Raw genomic sequence first — 14,719 nt, 5'->3', positions numbered from 1 at the left:
AAACAAGAATTCAAAAAAAATGAGAAGAGACATCGGAACCTCCAGGACATCTTTAAACACTCCAATATCCGAATTATAGGGGTACCAGAAGGGGGAAAGGAACAGCCACCAGTGGAAAACTTATTTGAACAAATAATAAAGGAGAATTTCTCCAATATGGCAAAGGACAGACTTCCAGGAAATCCAGGAAGCTCAAGAGAGTCCCAAAGAAATTGGACCCAAGAAGAAACACACCAAAGCACATCATCATTACATTAGTCAAGATTAAAATGAAGGACAGAATCCTAGAAGCAGCAAGAGATAAGGGGACAGTCACCTACAAAGGAGCTCCCATCAGACTGTCAGCTGATTTCTCAAAAGAGACTTTCCAGGCAAGAAGGGGCTGGAAAGAAGTATTCCAAGTCATGAAATCCAACCAAGATTGCTCTATCCAGCAAAACTTTCATTTAGAATGGAAGGGCAGATAAAGTGCTTCTCAGATAAGATCAAATTCAAGAAGTTCATCATCACCAAGCCCTTATTATATGAAATATTAAAGGGACTTATCTAAGAAAAAGAAGATAAAAATATGAACAGTGAAAGGACAGCAAACTCACAGTTATTAAGAACCACACCTAAAACAAAAGCAAACTAAGAGGACAGCTAGATCAGGAGCAGAACCATAAAAATGAAGATCTCGTGGAGGGTTAGCAACAGGGGAGTGGAGGAGAAAGGGGGAGAAGGTACAAAGAATAAGTAGCATAGACGGTAGGTAGAAAATAGATAGGAGGGCAAGAATAGTATGGGAAATACAGAAACTGAAGAACTTGAAACACGTGGTCATAAACTAAAGGGGGGATGGTGGGGGAGGGGTGTGCAGGGTGGAGGGAAATGAAGGGGATAAAACAACTGTAATGGCATAATGAATAAAATATAAATAAATAAATAAATAAATAAGTAAATAAACAAACAGGTGATTATAAGGTATGTGAATTGTATATCAATAAAGCTGTTATAAAACAAAAACAAAAAAACCTCCCCTAACACCACTTCTGAAGCTGCTTCCCCATTTCTCTGCCCATCTTTAGCAGTATTCTCCCTGATTTTATTCAGCAGTCATGGTTTTGAAAATCATCCAAATACTGATGATTCCCAAATTTCTATCTCCAGCCCTAACCTATCCCCTAAGGTCCAGACTTATATAGTAAACTACCTACTCATCTCCTCCCATTGGATGTGTAGTAAGTTGTAAGTATCTTTTTTTTTTCCTTACCTGAGGACATGCTTATTGATTTTAGAGAAAAGGAAAGGGAGGGAGGGAGAGAGAGAGAAAATGAGGGAAAGAACCATCAATCAGTTGTTTCTTTTATCCCCGCCCCCCCCCCCCCCCCCCCCACTGGGCATCACACATGCAGCCTAGGCATGTGTCCTGACCTGGAATCAAACCACAACTTGTTGGCTTACTGGACAATGCTCCTGAGCCACACTGGTCAGGGCAGATGTGTAGGAAGTATCTTAAGTTTAACATATCCCAAACTAATCTCTTGATTTTCCATCCCCTCTACCTAGTTTCTTCTCTTCCTTTACACATTCCAGTACATCGTACCACAATTCACCCCATTGTTCATTTATTGCCTTATAGAATTTCCCCTAATAAATGAATGAGGTTCATTTCCCCCCTTTATGTTTGTGGTCAAGATTTAGAAAGCACTTCACTATGTGTAGAGCATGTTAATAGATGTTGCTGATTAGGAGAGATTAGAAAATAGGGTGTCTGTCTCTGAGGAATTTACAGTCTGTTGGAGGAAGAGAGAGGTATTATGAAAATATAAATAGTCATTTGGGCAAAATAAACTAGTTAATTAATGAATTAAGGTCATTTCCAAGTTTGACTATGTTAGGACATTTTACCATGACCAGGAGGACTTGAAGAAGAAGAATAAACGAAAATACTCTTAAGTTTTATACATTTTGCTTCGTCACATAGGAGATCCAGGCACAACTAAACTGTTTAGATTTTGCTATCTCTAATCAAGACAGCCAAAAAACCTTATTTGTTAAACAGCTTCTTTATATGAAGGCCTTGGGTCACCTATTATGTAGATACAAGAGGTAATGAGAGACACTCCCTGTCCTCAAAGAAACACTACAGGATAGGTAGATAAGTTAATGAAACTCTGTAAGTAGATGAAATTGTGCCTTGTAACTAAAGATACAAGGCACAATACATAAATCTACTTTCCTTCTGAGGAGGATACACTGTAGAGTGTGATAATCAGGAAAAGCAGAACTTAAAGTAACAAATGACTAGCTTTGATAATAGTGTAAATGGAACCTAATTATTATGCCCTATAGTTAATACCTGATGAAATCCTATTCATGTATACCCAAAGGAAATTGGTCTTGACTGTTCTGTGTTTGGGCAGGTAGAAAGAGAATAGATGGTAGAAATGAGTGATCCAAGTTGGGTCAGTTAGTCGGTAAAGGCATATAGAAGAGATGAGGATGCTGTGAATTTGAAAAATAAGCTGGACGAGATTTGTCAAAGGAAAGGAAGATTGTTGGAGAGTAGTATTTGGAAGGTAAAAGAAAGGGTCCATACCTATGTAGTTTGTCTGGGAGTGATATATAAAAATAAAAACATCCAAATTGCACTTAAAAAACGTGTTTTAAGGAGTCCAAAATATAGCTAACAAAATTTTTGTGTGATAACCTTTGTTAGTAGATTCTGTACTCTGGAACTGTGGGAACATGCTACATGAAATCATTTGTTACAAGTCCCATTCTTCTAGAATTAGAAGGTAAACTCAGTATGGTTGACTGAAGCAAATAGTAAGACTTTCCTGTACCACTGTGTTGTGCCCATTGAACACAAGGAGCATTGCGCTCTACCCTGCCCTTCCAGGGATGTTAAAATAGGGATTTTGTAAACCCTTTGGGTAGGTTACTCAATTTTTTGAGACTTTGTTTCCATTTTTATTCATAGCTATATCTTCATTGCTTCCAGTACCTTCTGATATATGGTAGGCACTCAGTATAGAGAGTGAGGGAAGGAAGAAAATAAGTGGAATAGATTAAATAAAATAATATACATATAAAAGGTCTGCCACAGTAAATTATTATTGACTGAATGAGGATTGACTCTGTCTATCCTCATTCGTTAGCATAGTGCCTAGCTTATAGAAGTCACTTTTAAAAATTGGCTTGAATTGATTTATTCTTCCTTCAGACAAGAATTATTGCCTATAATTACCAGGCACTGAGAAGAGTAAACAAAACAAATTTCTACTCCTATACCACACTGACTCTGGTAGGAGAAGACAGGCAATAAAGAAATAAGTAAATACTGTGTCTGGTGGTGATAAATGCTATGAGGAAAATTAAAGAAGAAGGGCAGTAAAAAAGAAAATGGTAAAGGTTAGTTATGTAGGTGGTCAAGGAGTATCTTCCTATAAGTGACATTTGAACAGAGGCCTGAGGGAGTAAGGGAATAAGCCATGCAAGTTTCTAAAAAAAAGATACACTGGGCAAAGGGAGCAGCAAATGCAAAGACCAAGAAGCAGAAAGTTGCCTGGTGTGTTTAAGGAGTTCCATGGAGGTTTGTGTGGCTGTACCCATGTAAACAAGTAGTAGAAAAGCAGTCAGAAGAGTAACAGGAAGCTGGAGTGTGTGAAACCCAAGGGAGTAGTAAGGACCTTGTCTTTTCCTGTGAGTGGGATGAGAAGCCATGGGAACTGGAAGACACTGAGAAGACATGACCTGACTTTCAAAGGATCATGTTGGCTGGTATATAGAAAATAAGTCATAGAAAGACCAGGATGAAATCAGAGACCACTTAGGAGGCTGTGGCAATAGTCCAGGTGAGAAGTATTGGTAGCTCGGATTTGGTAATACTAGAGGTAGTGAGAAGTGGTTGGATTGCGCATATATTCAAAGGTAGAGCCCAAAGTAATTTGTGGATAGAGTGAATGTGGGTGTGAAAGAGAGGAGTCAAGAATATTTCCAAGGTTTTTGTACCAAACAGTTGGAAGAATGGACTTGCCATCTAATGAGGTAGAAAACTACAGAAGGAACAGCTTTGCTGAGAGCATCAAGAGTTCTATTTAGGACAGGCTGCATCTGAGAGGCCTATAAAAGTCTGGAGGTCAGAGAAGAAATCAAGATGGAGACGTAACTTAAGGAGCTATCAGTATATAGAGAGCATGTAATGCCACAATACTGGATGAAATCACTCCCTAGAGTAAGTGAAAATAATGAAAAAATATTGCTCAAGAACTCAACCTTTGAATATTCCAACACACAGAAAACAAGAAAGAAGTGAATCAGTAGAAGAAACTGAGAAAAAGCTATCAGTGATATGAGAGGAGACCCAGAAGAGGGAATGGAATCTGGGTAGATGGGTGGGTGACTGAGCAAATGAAACCAAGCAAGTTACACATTAAGCCTTCTGAGGCTCAGTCTATACAGTTGGGATGATGGTGATGTCACTACCTCCCATGCAAGGTTACTGTGAGGATTGATTATGGAAAATAGTGTGTGTGTCACCTATTCTGCCTATTAGCATGTATATCCCCTATTATAGAAACTAGCACATAGAAAGTAATAATAGCCATTTTTATTATAAAATAAAACGTAAGGACAGATTTTTTTCTAGTAAATGGAAAATGTTACAGAAATTAAATGAAGGGAAAAATTGATATGAGTCAGTGTATTAAGGAAGCCTCCATGGAATAAAGAAAAACATGACCCAGACTTGAAAATGGATTTTGATAGAGGCAAGCAGAGGGATTCCAGGTGCTGTGATGAGCAGAAGCTCAGAAACGGATTTGAGTACATCTTGCTGGTACAGCGAAGAGATGTTTCTCTTCAAACAAAATTTCATTACAGGCATGGACTTATTTGAGGTTTATTTTTGTTGTTGTTTAGTTTTATTTTATTTGGAAGCATACCTATTTATTTTTTAATGTTTTTTTCCACTCTTACAAACCTGAGCTCAGTAGACATTACAAGTCTAACCAGTTTCATAATGTCATCCTTGCTTGCCCTGGCACCCACGATTCATGATGGTTTTTGCATTTGTACCGTTAGGTTTTACCACCACTGAGGGATGTGACAAATCGACCTGAAGTCGGCTCAACTGTGAGAAATAAGCTGGTGCGCCTCATGACACATGTTGACCTTGGAGTCAAACAAATTGCTGCTGAATTCCTTTTTGTCCTTTGCAAGGAGAGAGGTAGGTTAAACTCTCCTTGCCCTCTACTTTTATATTTATCTGAGGGAGTTCCAAAAATCTTTCTGGTGGTAGTAGGTATATCATTCCACCCTTTTCAGAGGTTACTCTCTATCTGTTCTATTAGGGGCCTGAGGAGATACTAAAAGTAATAATTTAAAGACATTTTCTGTTTGCTTCTCAATTCATTGAGACAGGCAGATATACTACTAAACACACTCACACTTAAACTCTGTCTTCTATATCCTTAACCCAGACTTCTAAATCTTGATGAATCGAGACCTGGATCCATTATGAAAAATCTGCGCAGCTAATTCAGATGCTGTATTAGTTCTGGTTTTGATAACTGAAAAAGGCCTGGGTTAGTTCCCCTTTTAATGCCTCTTGCAATTAAAGCTATAGGAGCTTTGGTTTCTTCACTAAGTTCTTTTTTTCCCCCCTAGGATTTTGTTTGTTTGTTTGTTTGTTTGTTTTTAGAGAGAAGGTAAGGGAGGGAGAAAGAGAGGGAGAGAAACCTCTCCCCTCTCTTGATCTGTTGCCTCTTGTACATGCCCCAACTGGGGACTGAACAAGTGACCTTTTGCTCTGCTGGATGATGCCCAACCAACTGAGCCACACCAGTCAGGGCTCTTTTTTTAAAAAAAAAAATATTTTATTGATTATGCCATTACAGTTGTCCTATTCCCCCCCCTTCATTCCCCTCCACCCTGCATACCCCCTCCTCCACCATCCCCCCCCTTAGTCTATGTCCACATGTCTCAAATTCTTTAGATTCTGTATTTCCCATACTATTCTTGTCCTCCCCCCTGTCTATTTTCTACCTACCGTCTATGCTACTTATTCTTTGTACCTTCTCCCCCCTTTTCCACCTCCCACTCCCCTGTTGCTAATCCTCCATGTGATCTTCATTTCTATGGTTCCGCTCCCGATCTAGTTGTCCTCTTAATTTGTTTTTGTTTTAGGTGTGGTTGTTAATAACTGTGAGTTTGCTGTCCTTTCACTGTTCATCTTTTTTATCTTCTTTTTCTTAGATAAGTCCCTTTAATATTTCATATAATAAGGGCTTGGTGATGATGAACTCCTTGAATCTGATCTTATCTGAGAAGTACTTTATCTGTCCTTCCATTCTAAATGAAAGCTTTGCTGGATAGAGTAATCTTGGATATAGGTCTTTGGATCTCATGACTTGGAATACTTCTTTCCAGCCCCTTCTTGCCTGTAAAGTCTCTTTTGAGAAATCAGCTAACAGTCTGATTGGAGCTCCTTTGTAGATGACTGTCCCCTTATCTCTTGCTGCTTCTAGGATTCTCTCCTTCATTTTAATCTTGGCTAGTGTAATTATGATGTGCACTCTAGCAAGGGCTCTTGACTAAGTTCTGTAGTAAATAAATTGTTAGAGTACGAGCTATTGACTAAGTTCTGTAGTAAATAAATTGTTAGAGTACGAGCTATATAGTATACTAGATAGAAGTACAAAAATGTGTAAGAGACAGCCTTTACTTTTGAGATAGGGTAAGATAGAAGTAGAAAGATTTTAAAAATAACTATATAACATAATTACATTATAACGTAATGAATGCTGTTTTATAAGTAAAAAAAGTTATTGTCTTCTGAGACACATCTAACAATTTAATATGTTTCCTAAAATTGTATTGGTTATTTGCTAGGCAAAATGTATGTTCTCCAAACAAGGCACTTTGACTGTTATTCTGATATTCTTACCCATTTCTTCATCTCCTAGTTTATGAACATACTGGTATAAAAGTCCCATCTAAGCAGGTTTTATATTCCACTCTTTTATAGTATCTCAGTTTTGTGAGATAGATCATTTAGAAGTAGAAAACTTTACTCACATCTCTCAAAATCTTAAGTCAGTTGAATTCTTTTTGTTTTTTTACCCCAGCTTTATCAAGGTATAATTGACAAATAAAACTGTATACATTTAAAGTACATAACATGATGATTTGATATAAATACACATTATAAAGTTATTATCACTTTCAGTTAATACATCCACTATGTCATATAGTTACTGTGTGTGGTGAGAACACTAATTTTCTTAGCACATTTCAAATGTACAATACAGTATTAATTATAATCACCATGCTGTACATTAGATCCCCAGAACTTATTCATGTTATAACTGAAGGCTTATACTCTTTGACCAGCCTCTCCCCACTTCCCATACCCCCTACCCTACCCCTTGGTAACCACAATTGTACTCTGATCCTATGAGTTGTCTTTTTCTTTCTTTCTTTTTTTAAGATTCTACATATAAGTGAGATTATACAGTATTTGGCTTGTTCACTTTGTATAATGTTCTCTAGGTTTATCCATATTGTTGCAAATAACAGGATTTCCTTCTTTGTCAAGGCTGAATGATATTGTGTGTGTATGTGTATTTATTTATTTACCATATTTCCTTTATCCATTCATTTGTTGGTGGACACTTAGCTCATTTCCATATCTTGGCAATTGTAAATAATGCTGCAATGAACATGGGAATGCAGATATCTCTTGGGGATGCAGATATCTCTTGGAGATACTGATTTCATTTCCTTTGGAAATATACCCAGTAGTTGGATTGCTAGATCATATGGTAATTCTGTTTTTAATTTTTTAAGGAACTTCCATAGTGTCTTCCATAATAGCTGCACCAATTTATATTCCCACCAGCAGTGTACAAGGAATCCCTTTTTGCCACATGCTTGCCAACACTTACCATCTCTTGTCTTTGATAAAAGCCATCCTAACAGGTTTGAGGTTGTCTCTTATTTTGGTTTTGGTATACATTTTCCTGATGATTAGTGATGTTGAGCACCCTTTCATGTAATAGTGGCCATTCTTCCTTGGAAAAAAGTCTATTCAGGTCCTTTGCCCAGTTATAATCAACTTACACCCCTAAACCCTCAAACAACATAGGGGTTTAGGGGTGCTGACCTCCCACACTGTTGAAAACCCACATATAACTTTGTCTCCCCCAAAACTTAACTACTAATAGTTTACTGTTGCCAGGAACATAAACAGTCAATTAACACATATTTTGTGTATGTATTGTATACTACATTCTTAAAGTAAGTGTAAAAATACAAAATGTTAAGAAATTCATAGGGAAGAGAAGATATATTTACAGTACATATTTATTGAAAAATATGCACGTAAGTGGGCCCATGTGCACAGTTCAAACCTGTGTTGTTTGAGGTTCAGCTGTATTCATATTTTTGCTATTGAGTTGTATCCATTGAATTTCTGAACTTCATATTTGACTGATTGATTCAGCCACTTCAGTTCCTGCTATGATGGTATATTAGCAACATAATTTGACCAATATCATAATGATCATAGCAGCTGTTATGTGTTGAGGTACCATGTGCTGAATGTCCTATTCCATAATCCCATTGAATTCTCATAAGGACCATCTAAGATAAATAGTATTCCAGTGTCATAAGGGAGACAGTCTGGCATTTGAGAGCCTTTCAGTAACTTCTCCAAGGTTACGTAGTTGCTTAGGGCTGAAGCCCAAATTTGAGTCTTATCATTCAGTTTTGCCATATTTCCTGTAATAATAATTGCCTTCAATTATTATCATAGACTAGGTACTTAACATCTGCTCTTTTAAACAACTCAGTTCTTTCATGACTTTGAAAAAAGAATTGACAGGTATAGTACCTAGCATATAACCTCTGAATACTGGCTGAATTGAATCAATTTTTCTGAGATCAGAAATTAGCTGTTTTTTAAAGTATAATTATGTATGTGTGTGTGTATACACACAGATCTAAACCACCCACATGTGTATCCATTAAAAAAGGTTTATCAAAATAAACACTAAAATAGTATCCATTGTTTCCTCTGAGTAGTAGGATGACTGTAAGCTTTTTTTAGTTCTCTGTATTTTGTAATTTTTTCTGCAATGAGCATACATTTCCTGTGTTACTTCTAAAAAGTTATTAAATGGGGAAAATAAAGTTTATTCCTTTATAATTATATATCTAAATAACATAAATTACATGTCTAAATATAGTCAAATTACTAATGACTTAGAGGATGTCAGCAAACATAGTAGATGTATTTATGCCTAAATATAATAGCCTTTCTAATGACTTAGTGGATATCATAGCAAATACAGTGTGTGCATTTATAAAGGAGTTTGTTCATTGTTTTTCATTTGCAGTGGTTAGCTTCATTCCCCCTTGAACCCAATATCTGTGTTTCATAGTCCTAACTTTGAGCCCAAAGGCAACCCATATTAGCAAAATTATATCTTTTTTATTTGACCTTTAACAATTCATATGTATAATTGAATATGTACAATTCATCTGCCTTTTCTTCCAATTTGATTTTAACTTTAGTAGATTTATTCTTCTGGAATAAAAATTTACTAATTTAACGAATACTTTTTGAGCTAGAACCTAGGAATACAGAGGTATCTGTACAAGATAAAAAAGTTTTCTGCCCTCATATTATTTACTTTCTTATCAAGGGTTATGACTCAAATGCGTACAAGTGCCAGGCTGGTAATAAAAGTAAGTCAAATGGACTGGACATAAGATGATAAGTGAAAACTGATACTGGGCTCATTGTGGAGGAGATAGTAGGTTGGGACTGGGGAACAGCTGATTATTACTATGAAGGAACATGGAGCCATTGTTACCAAATCTTACATTATTTTCCCAGAGAAGCCAGAACTCTGAATTATTACATAAAGTCTCTCAGTTTTTAAATGCTGTCAACTAATTCTAATTTTAAAATCTTCTGGCAAAAAAAAAAGTTTGTAGTCCTCATTGAACTTATAAAAGTTATCAAAATTTGGAATTTGGGTTGGGTTTGGAGGCAGACTGTAGCAAAAGAAAATAAATTTCTAGTGGCTGAACTTACCTTTTAAGGATATTCAGAGCTGTTTGAAAATGAAGGTACCATTTATTTTGTTGATGGTTTCCTTTACTGTACAAAAACTTGTTAGTTTGATGTAGTCCCTTAGATTATTTTTTCTGTTGTTTACCTTGCCTGAGGAAATATATCAGATAAAATACAGCTACAAGCAATGTCCAAAATTCTACTGCCTATGTTTTCTTGTAGGGTTTTTATGATTTTAGGTCTGACATTTAAGTCTTTAATCCATTTTGAAATTATTCTTGTATGTGGTGTAATGAGGTGGTCTAGGTTCATTTTTCTGCACATATCTGTCCAATTTTCCCAACACCATTTATTGAATAAACTTATCTTTGGTCCATTGTATGTGCTTGCTTCCTCTGCCAAATATTAATTGACCATAAAGATGTGAATTTATTTTGGGGCGCTCTATTCTATTCCATTAATCTCTGTGTCTCTTTTTATGCCAGTACCATGCTGTTTTGATTAGTACAACCTTCTAGTGTAGTTTGGTATCAGGTAGCATGATTCCTCCAACTTTGTTCTTTCTCAAGATTGCTATTGCTATTCAGGGCCTTTTGTAGTTCCAGATAAACTTTAAAAATATTTGCTCTAGTTCTGTGAAATACGTTATTGGTAACGTGATAGGAATTCTCTTGAATATGTAGATTGCTCTGGGTAGTATGGACGAATAGGAGAAGATATTTGCCAGTATACCTCATAAGGGGTTAATATCCAAAATTTATAAGGAACTTATAAAACTCAATACCAAATAAAATAAACAGTACAGTTTAAAAATGGGCAAAGGACCAGAACAGATGTTTCTCCAAAGAGGACATACAAATGGCCAATAGACATATGAAACGATGTTCAATGTCACCAATCATCAGAGAAATGCAAATTAATTTATTTTTATTGTATTTTTCCCATTACCATTTATTCCCCTTTATCCCCACTGCAGTCACCACACTATTGTCCATGAGTCCCTTTTGCTCAATCCCTCCACCCCTTAACCACCCCGCACTGAGAGCTGTCAGCCTTCTCACTCTCTCTGAGTCTGTCTCTGTTTTGCTTGTTAGTTCAGTTTGTTCATTAGATTCCACATATGAGTGAAATCCTATGGTATTGGTCTTTCTCTGACTGGCTTATTCCACTTAGCATAATGTTCTCCAGGTCCATCCATGCTGTCACAAAGGGTAAAATTTTCTTCTTTTTTACAGCTGAATAAATAGTATTCCACTGTGTAAATGTGCCATAGTTGTTTTATCCATTCACCTACTGATGGATACTTGGGCTGCTTCCAAATCTTGGTGATTGTAAATAATGCTGTAATGAACATAGGGGTGCCTATATTCTTTTGAATTTGTGTTTCAGGTTTCTTCAGATAAATTCCCAGAAGTGGGAATTTAGAGAGAGAACAGGCTGACAGCTCTGGAGGTTGGGGGTAGCGTTAGAGGGTGGCGGGATGGAGAAAAAGAGAAGAACTCATGGACATGGACAGGGACAGTCACCATTGTTGGTGGAGGGGGGTAAATGGTAATGGAAAAAAAATACAATTAATTTTTTTTTAAAAGAAAGAAAGTGAAGATGCCGTGATCAAGGCTCAAAAGTCAGACCACTGAGTAGAGACAACAAGCAGCCATCAAACTGGGTTGGGAACACAGAGACTGGATTTAGAAGGAAAACTGAAGTGGGGTGAGATACAGAGGGCAGAATTTCATGGAAGACTTGGCACAGAGAGAACTGTGCACGTATGTTCCTACCCATCTGTGCCAGGCTAAACGATCAACTGATGGTGGCCCACGAGTTAACGTGTGCTCCTGCTACTGACTTGTTTTGTGGAGCCCCGACAAAACTAAACTTTAATCACCTCCTTTAATTAAGTACTTTCTGAAGTGAGCCTAAAGTTAGGCCTTACATGGTTGAATAAAAATAATTCGTAAACCCCCCTGCCTTTGTGGGGTTCCCCCTCCCCTTTTAACACATTCGTTACTTCCCACTATGTGCTGGGCATTTTGGTGGGGGCTGAATTACAGAGATAAATAAGGCTTGAAATCCCTCAGCCCAAACCCCCAGACCTTTATAACTTACCTTTGTTTCCTTGCCCTCTCAGAAGTGTGTCTCTTCAGCTCAGAGCTAAAGAGTCTCCTTGATCTTCTCTTCTTGTTTTCTCAGAAGGCTTGTTCCATCAGGCATTACCCTTTATACTTTTGTTTTTTAACTCTCCCCAGTGTTTTCTTCAACATATATGCATCTTCCTGTCACTGCCCTACACATTTTAGTATCTTGAAAGATTGACCTGCTTTTCTTTTTGGTTGAGGCCCACTCGGGCTTCGGCTTGCTGTCAGTCAGGCTTCCACTGCCGTTCCCTGCCCCCCAGATTCCACTGAAAATGCTCTTAGGTCACAAGGTAAGTAACAAATTACACAGTAGGTATTTTTTGTCTTTCTCTTCCTAAATCTCTCCTAGCAGTAGATACTATGGACCACTCTGTTTCTGTGCTACCACACGCTCCTATATTTTCTTTGACCTGCCTCCCTTTTCTTCGTATTCTTGTTTGCTAACACCTAACTTTGTCCACATTTAATTGCCACACTAGTCTATAGAGTTCTTTTCTGGCCCCTGTTCTTACTTCACATTACTCCCTGGGTGATCTTATTCTCTCCTTTGACTTCTGTTTTAGCCTTTTTTTCTGGGGATTTCCAAATGTAAATATTACTTAATAAACTAGTAAAGTATCATCTCTCTTTCTGGTGAAGTTTTTTTCAGTTTATCTTTCACATGACTAACAGAGGGATTATTCTAAAAATACAAATATAATCTTATCATTCATCCTGTAAAACTGTTCATGACTTCTTGTCACCTGCATGGTAAAATCCAAAAATTTCCTCCATCTCTGTCTCCGTAGTATATTCTTAATCATACTAAGTTCTTGATTCTTGCCTGATTATACTGCACCATTTCTTGGCATACCCTCATGATTTAGCAGATGCTGTTCTTTTCCCATGGAATACCTTTCCCCATCTTTGTTAGCATGGTGAGCTTTATTTATCCTTGAAGATGAGGTTCAGCGTCATCTCTGTGAAGACATCTCTGATCATCCAACAGAGTTAATTATTCTCTTTGTATAATTTTTATGTATCTCTGGTTTTAATACTTTCTACATTTGTTGTGTTGTAACTTTATCTGTTGAACTTTCATTCTAGACATTAGTTTTTTTAGGTTAGAGATCATGCCTTCTTCATCTTTGGATCCGTAGTATTTAACAAAGTACCTTACAGATAGTGGGTGCCCCATAAGTGTTTAACAAAAGAGCAAAAATTTGTGCTCTCTCTAAATTCACTGTGGTGAATACAGGTTGGGCAAAAGAAGGTTTACAGCTGTATGTGAAACAGAGTTTATTCTTTTATGATTATTTATTAATTATTGTATTTTTCATACAAATTAAACCTACTTTTGCCTACCCTGTATCCTGTAATTGTCTTGTGGATTTCTGCATATAAAGGAATAATATCAATGTACTATGGTAAGCACTCCCAAGAGGAGGAATGTGCCAGCACTGTGTAACCTGGAAGAGGGAGAGATTGGTAGTGGAACAGGTCAAAAAAAGTCTTCACAAAAGAAGACAGAGAAATGAGAAACAGCCTTCATATGTACAGAAAGAAGCTAGTTCAAGGTGTGAGGAATTCATAATATGTAGGAGCAACTAGGGGATGAGTTTGGGAAAGAAGGCAGAGGTCAGAAAATGAAGAACCCCTTAGGCTCTGTTTTAGAACTTGAGCTTCAGCCCTTAGGAGAGAAATTAAAAGTTTTATCCAGGAAGGCGGTAATGTCATTTTTGTTTTATAAGATATATCAGGCATTTGTGTGGAGGGACATGACATTGGAAACAGGAATAGTAGATAGAGAAGCTGGCATAGGATTTCTAAAAGTTTCAGTATTTGGAAGGAAAGGATTATAAATCCCTTTCTGTGTAGCAGAGAAGGGTCTTTGGTAGAATATGGCTCTGCCATTTTTCTTTGGTGAGAGCAAAACCTCTTTCTTGTTTTCATGGTTGAGTGTGGTAAGACCCACGTTTGTACAGGCACCAATGCCATGGCTGCCGGTGCACTTCTGACTTTGCAGTGTGCTGCTGTTTGCTTTCCTCTGTTGGCGGTGCCCTCTAGCATCTTGATAAAATAATGGTGAGGTATTTATTACAACTTTCTGACTGAATGCTATTTGTTTCGTTTTCGCAGTGGTTTCACCTAACTGTATGGATGGTTAGGTTACTACGACAAGGAATACACATATTTGTGTGTCTTTCTCTTTTAAGGACCACCAGAACACTACCTTTTCTTTGTCTTAGCAGCTCACCTTATCCACGTTCACTCCATTTTCCTTTTTACTACTTTGCCCAGTATCAAATAGGATGTTATATGGTATATTTGACAATAAACTAAAAAGTAGCTAGAAACACTCCACCAAATACAGTTGACTTTCCTCAGCATAGGGCTGAGGGGTGCCAACCACTAGAACTTAAGTACCTCTTGCATATGCGGATTCCCAACCAAGGACTGAAAATATTTAATGTCAGTCAGAGCTTCGGGAGGAAAATGCTTCTCACTTTGAGGATTTCGTAGTCCATTTGCCTTCCCG

The 14,719-nt window shown here is 37.3% G+C and overlaps 1 protein-coding gene across 5 annotated transcripts in view; it reads left to right on the top strand.

Annotated features, from left to right (window-relative positions):
- The window catches only part of RIC8B (RIC8 guanine nucleotide exchange factor B), a 102,175-nt gene that overhangs the window by 58,622 nt on the left and 28,834 nt on the right, over positions 1-14,719 (top strand). For all 5 annotated transcript variants that reach the window (XR_005084538.2, XR_005084537.2, XM_037160126.2 and 2 more), the window contains exon 7: positions 5,068-5,212. Coding sequence is in view for 3 of the 5 variants with exons in the window: in XM_037160126.2 (XP_037016021.2) it covers positions 5,068-5,212 (145 nt within the window). In the remaining 2 variants the exon portion in view is untranslated. The remainder of the gene's footprint in view (positions 1-5,067; positions 5,213-14,719) is intronic.

Source organism: Artibeus jamaicensis, unplaced genomic scaffold (assembly GCF_021234435.1).
Source record: "Artibeus jamaicensis isolate MK-2021 breed Jamaican fruit bat unplaced genomic scaffold, CSHL_Jam_final contig_233, whole genome shotgun sequence".
Taxonomy (NCBI): Eukaryota; Metazoa; Chordata; class Mammalia; order Chiroptera; family Phyllostomidae; genus Artibeus; species Artibeus jamaicensis.
This window is presented reverse-complemented; position numbering and strand designations above follow the sequence as displayed.